At 33.9% G+C, this 13,527-nt stretch overlaps 1 protein-coding gene across 1 annotated transcript; it reads right to left on the minus strand.

Annotated features, from left to right (window-relative positions):
* Positions 1-4,070: 4,070 nt before the first annotated feature.
* LOC149373844 (uncharacterized) lies at positions 4,071-6,925 on the minus strand. Its single transcript, XM_089595671.1, has 4 exons — positions 6,731-6,925; positions 6,047-6,170; positions 5,238-5,356; positions 4,071-4,291 (listed from the first exon to the last, which is right to left on the minus strand). Exons 1-4 carry the CDS (start codon positions 6,923-6,925, stop codon positions 4,256-4,258), a joined length of 474 nt encoding a protein of 157 aa, XP_089451797.1. The 3' UTR covers positions 4,071-4,255.
* Between the last annotated feature and the right edge of the window lie 6,602 nt (positions 6,926-13,527).

The raw sequence follows: 13,527 nt of genomic DNA on the forward strand, positions 1-13,527 counted from the left end.
GGAGATTCCCCGGACCAGGCTCAAAACCCCTTAGTGAAGGTAAGAAATGCTTTTTTATGGTATTTACTAATTTATATTAGCTATTCTAACAGTTTTTATGCAGAAAAAATGTTAAAATTTACCGTGTACATAAGTAAGTAGTAATTAAATACATTTGAAAGACTGGTTCACGAACTCTCATGAGTACTTACATAAGAACTTACATAAGAAATTACATAAGATCTTATGTAAGTTCTTGGTTCCCAAGCGTAAATAATATTGTCTAAAAACTTGTATAAATTTTTTGAAACTTTTAGAAAAAGACTGATTTGAGACTCTATAAGAATTGTATAAACTTTTATAAACTTTTTATAGCTTTTTTTATGTTCTTCAAAAGTAGCTATGTAAGACTTCAAAGTTTTTATAAGCTTTTACTAACTTTTATAAATTTTTTTACTCTTTTATTTACTTTTATGAACTTTTATAAGCATTTATAACCTTCTTATAGGTTTTTTAATGTTTGTCAAAAGTATCTATGTCATCCTTTAAAACTTTTATAAACTTTCATTAACTTTTTATAGCGTTTTGTATGTTATGAAAAGGCGGATTTGATATATTTGAGATATGATATAATAATTAGGGAATGTTACATACGTACCAACTTGGAATCCTATGTGGTGATTAGACTATTTATTAGTCTTTGGATACTAAATACTTGCAATAACACTAGGATTACAGATTTCTTTATTATTCAAAAACCTATAATACTTAATACAAAACTGCTTTTAAAAGGTGGTGTAGCACAATTACTATTACAAAAGAAAGCATATTATTTGGTTATTACAAATAATTGTTTAATTTAAAATATCTACAGAATAATGTTTTTAATACATTTTTAGAGAAGAGTTAATAAGTAAAGTTAGTATTAACATAAAGTGCATAAGCATGATAGCATAAGCAAGAATGCAAAATGAATATGCTAGAACAAGTTTACAATGAGTAACATTATTGGATATTTTTTTAAGGAGTCTCTAAGTACCTTGTAACTCGATTCGTAAAATTTAGGCAACTTTAATACATATCAACAACATCAATCTAAATTATATTGCATCTGTTCATATGTTCCTGATAATAATATGCATTTAAGAGATATCAACACTTAAAATTATGATAAACCTGATAATACCATGGTAAAGTTTAAACAACACGCTTAGTCTCAATAACACTTATTTTCTCTGAACAAAGTGTTTGTGTTTAAACTAACAATTTTTATATTTTAAAAGATATAATTTGGCATTAACCGATTAATGCGAATGTGGTAATGTAATTAGTTCTTCTGCTAATGGAACATTTTTTATCGAAATAGATATTATTGACCAATTGACTAAATTATTTTCGAATCCAATTATATACAATATTTTAGATGAAAGGTTCAATCGAGAAAAAAAGAAGCCAGGCAACTTGGAGGACATTTCTGATGGCGCACACTACAGGTGTCATTAATCGTTGTATTAACTAAAAAAGAGCTGTTGCTAGAAAATCGTATGTTTCATCGTTGACTTTTCATCTCTTTTATAGTTTGCTAATAAAAAAAATGTATCAATTTTCTAAAAATATTTAAATTATTTTTTAAATAACTGCAACTTATGTAAAAAATGTAATATTAAGTGGATGCATAATACTCATGTATATTTATTTATAACAAACAAATAAAAATTAACAGATATGTATGTATGTAAAATAAAAACATTTATTTACCATGTAAACAAATAAATAGAAGTTCACAAAAATTAGTAAAATTTTATATAAGTTGATAAAATTTCCAATCAGTAGCCTACATTTTACACATGAAAATAAAAAAAAAGTGACTCAACCTTTATAAAAGCTATAAAAACTTAGTAAAAGTTTATAAAAGTTTTTAAAAATAAGTAAAAGTTTTTAAAAGTTTTGAAGTATTATATATCTACTTATGTAAGATATTACATGTAAGAACATATGTAAGAAATTACATAAGAAATTACATAAGAAACTATATAAGAACTTATGACAAATTTTAAGCTGGGTGATAGGCATTTTGTTTGGGTGAGAATAGTGCAAGGTATGAAATGCTCACAAAACGTTCTCTTACATATCATTGCATGTGTACTATACTTTATACTCGTGTAACGTAGGGTCTGCTACACGATTGCTACGTGTAGTACCATCTGTGATATCAGAAGGTATGGTCGCCCAATCAAAAGGATCCATATGGAAATCCATATGGATTTTCCATATGGAAATCCATATGGCGTTTTGGAACGAAATCCATATGGATTTCCATATGGATTCATCCAAAAAATTTTCCATATGGATTAATCCATATGGATTTTCATATAGACGTGTGCGTTTGTTATCACTGCATTAAGCATAAGCGGAAAATGCATATAGCACTAATAATATTCCGCATTTATTGGAATGAAGATTTCCATATTGATGGATCCATATGGAACAATCCATATGGATTTTTATCTGGAATTTTTATTTTGTCATAATAGCAGTGTAAGAATAGAATACACAATAAGAGTAATTATACGAATAGATTTTTATATAGATTTATCTATTTGGATTTCCATATGGATTTTTATACAGACAGAACCATTTGCTATACCTGCATTCAGCATAAGTGTAAAATGCATGTGGCACTAATAATATTTAGAAAACATTTAAATAAAGATTTTTATATGGATAGATCAATATGGAACAATCCATATGGATTTTATAACTGAAATTTTTATATTGCCAGAATATCATTGTAACAATAAAATATACGATAAGAGTAATTATCCATATGGATTTTTATATAGACTGATCCATGTGGATTTCCATATGGATTTCTATATGGATAGATCCATTTGGAACAATCCATATGGATTTTGTATCTGGAATTTTTATTTTGTCATTATAGCAGTGTATTAATAGAATATACACTAATAGTAATTACCCGAATAGATTTTTATATAGATTTTTCTTTATGGATTTCCATATGGATTTCCATATAGATGGATCCATAAGGAACAATCCATATGGATTTTATATCTGGAATTTTTACCTTGTCATAACAGCAGTGTAAGAATAGAATAAACAACAAGAGTAATTATCCGAATAGATTTTCATATAGATTTATCTATATGTATTTCCATATGGGTTTCCATATGGATGGATCCATATGGAACAATCCATATGAATTTTATATCTGGAATTTTTATTTTGTCAGAATAGCAGTGTAAGAATAGAATATACAATAAGAGTAATTATCGGTATGGAATTTTATATAGACTTAACCATATGGATTTCCATATGGATTAATCCATATGGATTTTCATATAGACGAATCCATTTGTCATATCTGCATTCAGCACAAATTTAAAATGCATGTAGCACTAATGATATTTCGCATTAATTTAAATGAGGATTTTTAAATGGATAACTTGGTGACTGTGGGCGACCCGCGGTGGCCCGAACTCGCCTGAAATCAACAAAATAGCGTTCTTTGGCCTAGCTGAGCGAGTTCGGGCCACCACGGATTGCCCGCTGTCGCCTAATTTCGGATCCTCCAACATACCTTACATTTGACAGTATGAGTTGAGATTGCTGATTTCCTTTTTTATGATGATCGTCAAGCGTCAATGTGGAATTTCCTACATTTATGTTTCACATATATGACACGTGTTAAAATAAGATTTTTTTCGTACAAGACTAGTCGTACGTCATATTTTAAGCTTAGACATAATGATTTGGAGAGACAATTTTTTTTTTAATATACTACAGGAATTTTTTAGGATTAAAATAGTTTTCTGAGATTCTGCTGTATGAGAAATAAAATCCGGTACTTACTACGACCCAAAAGATGTTGGGGTAATGTTATCGAAAAAGCTTATAAAAGGTGCAGATGTTCTACATTAGGGTCTATATAAATTAATATTTAACAAGACAAATCATGTTTAACAAAGTTTAATTTCAAGAATTATTATTTTTGTTGTACTTCCTCCATTACATCACAGTGTTAATTTTAAAGAAGCATACATAATTATACTTACACCTGAGGACGAAAGATTCATCATACATTTATTTTGAAATATTTCAAATTAAGTCATACGAACTTGTTTCTTGGGTTTCTTTTGTTGATTAAGAGTCAAGTTCACAACTGTGATTTTTAAACGTATGTTATCAAAATCATTTCAAACGGACAATGGAAAACACTCACAATATGATTGAAACAGTGATGTTTGTTGAATCACTATCCTGAAGTGACAGACTTCTTCTTAATTTTTTTCTGAAACCAAAAAAAATTTTTTTTTATCGGCAAAGTTTTTATTCTCATTGCATTTTATACAGAAAGTTCGAAATCAAGTGGCGCGGTAGATCTACATGTCAGTTTGTGTAGCAGACGAGCCTGTTTACCGCGCTATTTATGTACGTCTAAAATCGTCTTCCAAATTTCCTAAATCAATAAAAAAATACTTAACACTGCTACACACCTGATATTTCGTAATAATTCGACATTTTTAACGTTAAACTATGATTTACACAAAAAATCTGGACAAGAACTATCGTTAAACATCGTTTTTACAAGGTTTGTCAATGCAAAATGGTGATTTTATTATTTTCCAGTTTTCTTCCAGTCCGAAAAATTCAGACTCTTAATTTAGTCGCAAGTCAGTATGGATATCACATAGAGATATAAGAATATAGCAAGTCAATACAACGCAAGAATATTGCACAAATACATTATTTCAGTCATAATTTACTTTAAAAATGTAATAGTGTATGAAAATAAGGTAATAACTGTGAGTACCAGTAGGCAGGAGAAGCAAGAAAGCCACAAGAAATATACTACATAAATATGATCCTGAGTACACGGTGGTCTAGCGCACTAGTCACGACATTAGTAATCCGTTAGTCTGGGTTTAATCTTGATTAGAACGAAACTTTTTAATCGACCAAGTGATTTTAATAAGCAAAAGATTATGACGTTTTGTATTAAATTAAAGAAAACGAGTAAACTTAATTAAAAAATTGTAAATTTAAACATGACATCATCTACGTAAGCGCCAAAATTTGAAAATAACCGTTATTTTTCGTTCATGAGGAAAAATTTGAAATATGTTTTAATATGTACATTTACATTTTCAATATGTTCATTTACATTTAAATTTTACATTTTTACCCGTACTTTTTCACGAAAGATCCCAATTAAGTAATGGACATTGCTTGCTTACCTCCTTCTTGATCTGGTAATTTATTTCTTCGGTTATAAACTTATTCATATTTTTGATGGCCTCCGCTTTTTTAGCTTCTGTCAAAGACGGTTTATGCGTTGCAAACCAGGTTAAGCACTCTGAAACAATTTTTTACAACTGTTAAGTACTGTAGTATGTAATTTTTTTAAATTCATAGTTATTATTCGTGCGAAGCGTGCACTTTATCCACATAAAATTAATGCAAAAACCAACGAAAGTACAAATGCCTCAATCAGGGTTTATCACTATCAAAGTTAAAGACCGGCTTTCTTCGCATCGTATGTGAATAGACCATTATTAATAGGCCATTATTAATACTTACAATGAAAATTTTGAGAAATGTGAATACAACATTTCAAATGTTACGATAATGTCTAGCCAACGTACTTACGGGCAGTAATTTTTTTCCACACACTTGTAATCATAAAATTTTTATTTTGAAAAGAATTAACTGATTGTTGCATGATTGTTGGTCTTTGTCTTCCACACAAATATTACTTTCTCCTATCACGCATCTAGCACTCCACAGGTAAAATAATTGAATAATTGAAATGTTTTTATATACATATTACTATTATTTTCATAAGTTACACTAATACTTGAATTTTTGTTAATAACAGCGACTGACATTTTCTCTACTGCTTTAGTTACTATATTTTAATAATGATAAAATAATTTCTTACGATCGCTCCATACAGTTAATTGTAATTTAAGTCTTTGAATTATTGCTTTTTACTATTACAGAGAAATTAATAGAAACAATCTTGTATGCATTATATATGAATTACCTTTTAAACAATTCACAGTATCATCAGGAATAACTTCTCTTCGACTTCCACTACTAGTCCCGCACTCTCGTGTTTTTGTCAGACATAGACAATTACTCTTGGTGTATATTCTATTAATACACTGCTATAATGACAAAATAAAAATTCCAGATACAAAATCCATGTGGATTGTTCCATATGGATCCATCCAAATAAAAATCTATATGGAAATCCACATGGATAAGTCTATATAAAAATCCATATGGATAATTACTCTTATCGTATATTTTATTGTTACAATGATATTCTGGCAATATAAAAATTCCAGTTATAAAATCCATATGGATTGATTTATATGGATCTATCCATATAGAAATCTTCATTTAAATGTTTTCTAAATATTATTAGTGCCACATGCATTTTACACTTATGCTGAATGCAGGTATAGCAAATGGTTCTGTCTGTATAAAAATCCATATGGAAATCCATATAGATAAATCTATATGAAACTCTATTCGGATAATTACTCTTATTGTGTATTCTATTCTTACACTGCTATAATGACAAAATAAAAATTCCAGATAAAAATCCATATGGATTGTTCCATATGGATCCATCCATATGGAAATCTTCAATCCAATAAATGCGGAATATCATTAGTGCTATATGCATTTTACGCTTATGCTTAATGCAGTGATGACAAACGCATACGTCTATGTGAAAATCCATATGGATTACTCCACATGGAAATTTAATTGGATGAATCCATATGGAAATCCATATGGATTTTGTTCCAAAACGCCATATGGATTTCCTTATGGAAAATCCATATGGATTTCCATATGGATCCTTTTGATTGGGCGTCCTGTTGTCCGTGAATCGGTCAGAAGTTTTAATCATGATGTTGCAAAGTCATGCCGTATGTGGAGCCTGTTTGACATGAAGAAGCTGGTATGGTGCTGTTTAGCACTAGATAAGTAATTTTTTTTACAAATTTTGGGAAAATGAATTTTTTTTTTAGGTTAAGTTTCTTATTTTCACTCGTTCAATAAAATATTGAATAGAAATACAAGCACCTATCACTCAGTGATCCGGGGCGCTTACTGGCTGCTCTATTAAACAATACAATGTTAATTAATAATAAGTAGCACCCTGGATCATCAGGTGAGCGACGCTTGTATGATTAATTACCATTTTGTTGATTGATAGAGTGGCCAGTAAGCGTTCCGGATCATTAGGTGACAGGCGCTTGTGTTTTTATTCAACATTTTATGTTTAAATAGAGTGGCCAGCAAGCGCCCCGGGTCATTGGGTAATAGGCGCTTGTGTTATCGTATAACATTTTATTATATTCTATAGTAGCCAGCAAGTGCCCTGGGTCATTGAGTGATAGGCGCTTCTGTTAATATTTAATATTTTATTTAACAGAGCATCCAGTATGCGTCGCCGGGCCACTGGGTGATTAGCGCTTGTGTTAATAATTTCAAAATTTTGAATTTTCGACCGTTGTGGAGACCGTCTATGGCATTTAAATATAAGAATAGAGAGCTCTAAACCCACAGAACCCTGTCCTGTGATGTTTTCATTGGTGCAAGAGAGAACGCTCTATAGTTACCACAGGGTTTCTGTCCCTATGGTAATTATGCAGCGGTCTCTCTCGCACACTGGGACACAGCTTAGTGCAGGGTCATGTGGGTTTGGCGCACTCTATTCCTATATCTCTATGGTCTTTGGCAATGGCCCTTCACTGCTGTTTGCTCGGTGGAACATTCTCCCAAAATCGTATAGCTATACATACGATCTAGGAAAAAAGTTCCGATAATTAATCCGCCTAACCCAACGCAAGTAACGGCACCCGAGTGTCCTCAGTTCGCCCGTAGCCGTGGTGGCGATCGAACTAATTTTTTTCTCCTTAAAAATTTACGTGGGTTCAGGGAACCAGGTGAGGGCAGCACCTTACTTGCATCCGCCCATGAGCATGTTGGAGCTACCTACATTATACGAGCTCAACACGTGATCCTACCGTTTCTGGGTAAACAGGGCCTGTTTTCGGATTATAGTAGCATGGACAGAGCACGGTGTTAGGTATATACATATAAAAAATACAGGAGTGTTTATTGATTTTTGTAATAATACATATCGCCATAATAACGCAAGCGCCTATCCTTACACAACCCGGTGGCATTTACTGGCTGCTTAAACTAATGATGAAAAGCTTACTTGTCGCTTTAATTATTTATAATAAATAAAATAATAATGCAAGTGCCAATCCCCTTACAACCCAGGGCACTTACTTGTGGCTTTAATTATTTATAATAAATAAAATAATAACGCAAGAGCCAATCACCACACAATCCGGGGCACCTACTGGTCACTTTAATTATTTATAATAAATAAAATAATAACTCAAGCACCTATCCTCACATGACCCGGGACGCTTACTGGTCGCTTCGATTATTTATAATACATAGAATAATCCAAGCACCCCAGAACGTGTGGAGATTTGCGCTTGCGTTAGTATTTTACCTATTATAAATAATTAAGGCGACCAGTAATCGCCCCGGGTTATGTGGGGATAGGCACTTTCGTTATTATTTTATTATTTATAAATAATTGAAGCGACCAGTAAGTGCCATGGGTTGTATGAGGATTGGCACTTGTATTATTATTTTATTCATCATAAATAATTAAAGCAGCCAGTAAGCGCCCCAGGTTATGTGGGCATAGGCGCTTGCGTTATTATTTTATTTATTATAAATAATTAAAGCAGCCAGTAAGTGCCCTGGGTTGTGTGGGGATAGGCGCACGCGTCATTATTCACAGGAGGAATAAGTCTTCTCCTACACTCCTGCTGTAGCTCTGCTCTGATTGGCATCGGAACTTTTTCAACGGAAAGTTCTGATAGCGGTGGGGGTATAAGAAGATCCTCTTAGCTAACACTGACTGATCACCATTGGTAACTATGATCGGCAACCTAGCAGTCGCGCCATCTGTTGGTGAGTTCAGACGCAGCGAGAGAAGGCTTTTTGCTTTAAGCTGGCTCATAACTCCTGTCTCGGCTCTCAGCCATATGTAACACGGAAGTCACGTGACATGTTAGGATCATAATGACTAAGAATTACAAACAGTTATACTACTTGTGTTAGCGAAGTGTTGGTAAACATCACTATCTATACATACTTTTACTACTAGCACAGTTTACACAGTTGCGACATTCCAATACAAAATAGCGTCCATGAATTTGGTCCTTTATATAGGCTCTGCTCAGAAATGATAAATTTGTTAAGTTTTTAGTTGATAGAGTTTAAGTGGTTAAAGAGGACTTGAAAAAGTTTAAATTGCGCAAACATGAGATTAGCTGAATAACTGTTGTTTACCTGAGCGAACACACGGTCAGTTAGTTAAGCCGGGTGGGGGTAGGTACCAATCTAATTAATAACGCATCATTCCCGAACAGAGCGATGTAAGACATCATACTCTCAAGAACATGGCTACCACGAGCGCAAATTGAATAATCTACCGTTTCATCTATGTACAGCATGATCACAGGTATGATGTTAAAAAAATAGATTTTAATTGTGTTCCAATACAGTGTTTGTTTGTGGATACTTATTTAAAAAACGCTAAAATAAACATTATTGTGAAAACTGCTCGATTTTTTTAAAAGCAGAGAACGTTGTCAATGAAAAAAGTATTTATACTTATTTTCGGAAATTCGATAGCAAACCCAATAATTTGTTTGGAAAACTGTGCATGCCAATTTTCTTTTGTATGTTAAAATAATAGAGGACTTGTTGTTCGAAAGATTTTACGATGTAATTTCTGGAGAATGAGTTATTCACACTTATTTGTTGATATTTTTCAAGAAGTGCCTTTCGTAGTACCATGCAATCAGTTTTTGCATGATTATTTAATACGATTGCTTGCAAGGGTTCGTTTATTTTATGCTATTAAATTTAAAATTCGAAATTTTCCATCTCAAAGGGGCCATGCAAAAAATTTAATTATTAATCATAATTAGATAATTTTTTTATTTCATAATATTTTGCATGACAAAAAAATGTTATCATTACGCAAGCAAGAAAAAAGTCTGATTATTTGTAATAATTTATATTATGAGTAAAAGTTTTAGTAAACTGTTATTTCTTATAAAAAAATTTCGTTTCAAATGAATTATGTTTTTTATTCAATTTATTATTTTGATCATACCAAATTTAGGCTTTCCGTTTACAATCACATCTCATCATCGAGTAATGATGTCATCAGCTGTGGTCAACGATGTTACAGGATTCTTCCATTAAAGTTCATGGCAAATTTATACTTAATGACAGCTCTCTCCTCCAGCGAGTTGCACATAATAATATTTTAGATCATTTACGACATAAAAATATTTTTATTTATATCGCTCTGATTTTTCTACAATTTATACTATACTTTTGAAAAATTTTTAAAATTTTATTTCAAAGTTTCAAATAATTAACGTTCTGATTTTTACATCTGACTTTATTCTTAACTATTTAAATACGAATTTTTGATTAATAAATATTTGCGCGTTCAGGACGTTCTTGTGTTGCGGTAGGTGGTGGCATGTCTGGAGAGCCAAGGATTGCTCTCGCCTATGCAATCGGGTTTTCGGAGGGGTCACAGTACGTAGTCAGCTCTCCTTAAGTTGACCGAGGATGTTCGCCTCGGGATAGAATCTGGCATGGTTATGATACTGGTGCTGTTTGACTTTAGGCGTGCATTTGATTCTATCAGCCACTCGGTTTTGCTGAGAGCTATGAGGGGGATGGACTCTTCTGCGGACGCTATTAGGTGCTTTCATTCGTACGTGTCTGATCGATCACAGACTGTTGTTGGTCTAGATGGAGCCCAAACAGATTTTCTCCCATGCAGTTCGGGTGTGCCCCAAGGCTCTTTTTTGGGACCAATTTTGATCTCATTAGTAATTAATTCCATTTTGGCGGTATTGTCCCACAGCATATAGGCATATTCTTCGCAGATGACTTGCAGGCATATATTCGGTGCAGGCCCTCTGAGCTCCCGCTGTGAGAGGGTTCAGTGAGGAAGTCGAGAGAGTTGTGGCCTGGGCATTTGATTTTGGCTTTAACCTTCACTTTCCCTGCTGGTTAACGGTAGAGTGATCCCGATCGTTAGTTAGGTTAAGGACTTGGCGGTCATCCTGAAGAGAGATCTCTTTCGGAACGCTCATGTTGCGGCAGTGTACTCGAGGGTACATGGGGTGCTGTATCGTCTTCGGTATAGGGGTAGTACTCTTTCTCCTTGACTCAGGGCTATCCCCATTCTCCATTTCTCATATTCTCCATTTTGATTATGCCTGCTTGATCTACATGGGATTTTCGAGACACCTGGTCACCAAGCTTGATCGCTTGTGTAATACTGTTGTCCGAATAAAATTGAATGTATTTAAATGCGTATACGAGTACAACACGTTAAACCGTTAGCCATGTAAAAATGAAATATGTAAAATTCTGTAAAAATTGTAAAAATTGTAATAGTTGTATAAAAGTTGTAGATATTGTAAAAATTGTGTTATCTTTGTATATCAGTAGTTGCCATTCAGGTGTATTACCCGTGGCATAATAAATAAGCTTTCAAATCAAATCTCTCTCAACTCTGCTACCTACCCTCACACCTGACAAAACGCGCGAACTATGGTGGCACTCCCAAGCATGCACCTCGTGTCTCTCGTACGCCTCGTCTCGTCAATCCACACACTACTCTCTCTCTCTCTCTTTTTGTCCGATCGTACACAGGCGGTCCGAGCTCTGGATGGACGCGTATTCCAAACTCTTTTCCGTACCTGCAGAGTGCCTCAGGGCAGTATTCTTGGCCCTCTTCTGTTTGCCCTGGCAGTCAACGACCTACCTGACGCATGCGTGGGAGTTAGCGTCCACCAGTGTGCTGATGATCTTGTGATCTATGTATTTGGTGAATTTTCGGAGATTGAAAGGATTGCGAGTCGTGTTAGTGTGGCTCTGGACAGCATTTTATGGTGAGCCCAGAGTAATGGCATGGTCAACAATCGGCGTAAGACAGCAGCTATCTAGATTAGATCCCGAGCCTATATCAAGATGTTGGAAGATTTGGATGTCCAGCCTGTACTCCTGATGGATCGTGCTCCGATTGACTTCTCTTCGGAGATTAGACTGCTCGGCGTTACGCTCAACAATGATCTTAGTATAAAAAGGCACTGCATAAACACCTCTGCAAAATGTTTTGGAACGCTTTCCTGGCTCAGAAGATGAAGTGACTGTTTACCGAGGGAGACACACCTAATGCTTATAAAATCTCTCGTGTTCCCGCACCTTGAATATTGAGCTCCACTTCTCAATGGACTCCCAGCTTAGATGCAGGTAAAGTTGGAGAGATGTAGGAATACCGCCAATCACCCGATGTAACGGGGCGCTTACAGCCTTCTCTGTTAAATAATCAATTATTAATAAATAATACAAGCACCTTTTAGCCAATGACCTGAGGCGCTTACTGGCCAGTCTTTTAAATAACAAGACGATACTCAATAACCAGATCGCCAATTACCAAAGATGTTTTTCATATTAAACAATCATTAAAATATTGAGTGCTGACATGTGTTATCAGTTAACATTTCATTATTAAATAGTGTGTCCTACAAGCACCCTAGGTCTTTGGGTGATAGGCGCTTGTGTTATTTATTAATAAATTATTATTAAATAGAGGGGCCAGTAGGCGCTCTGGGTCACTGGGTGATAGGCGCGTGTGTTTTTATTAATAATTTATTATCGAGCACAGTAGCCAGTAAGTGCCCCACTGACCACGGTATAAGATAAGACAGGTGTTACGAAGGATCACCTCTGCCGAGTCACAATTTTATAGCATTAGTACCACTTTCTCCATCTGATGGATCAGTGTCTGAAGTAAAGTGTATATATGTAGAATGTACGCATATATATAAAACCTTCTGAACGCATACATAATACCTTCTTGACACTGATCCTTCTTGTAGAGAACTTGGTACTGCTACAATATTGCAACAGATCGCACTAAGCATGGAGGTGGTACTTCGTTTTCTTTGTACCGCCTGTTTTATCTTACACTGTGGTGCTGACAAGGTACTTTTTCTACACGTTTATACACCCTTTTTGTGGCAACGACACAATACGTGTCATAATTTCACCAAATACAAGACATCGATTTTAATGCTCGTTGTTAATATGAGGTTTTTGACACATACTTGTTATAAACTGTCAGAAATGTTAGCAATCATAAGAACTAAAAGATGCACTTACATTTGAAACTAGTTATTTTATTTTTATTTCTATGAAGAATTAAGTATTTTTGCACGAAAGTCTTATTCATTGAATTAAACAAAATGGAGTTACTTTTCCCGTAACAAAATTTCAGCGCGATATCGTGCAACATATCCTACACGATATCTTACAAGATATCCTACACGATATCTTACAACATATCCTACACGAAATCTTATAGGATATCGTGTA

This window comes from Copidosoma floridanum, unplaced genomic scaffold, assembly GCF_036245765.1.
Source record: "Copidosoma floridanum isolate Cflo_tuat_1 unplaced genomic scaffold, Cflo_Japanese_pri ptg000026l, whole genome shotgun sequence".
NCBI lineage: Eukaryota > Metazoa > Arthropoda > Insecta > Hymenoptera > Encyrtidae > Copidosoma > Copidosoma floridanum.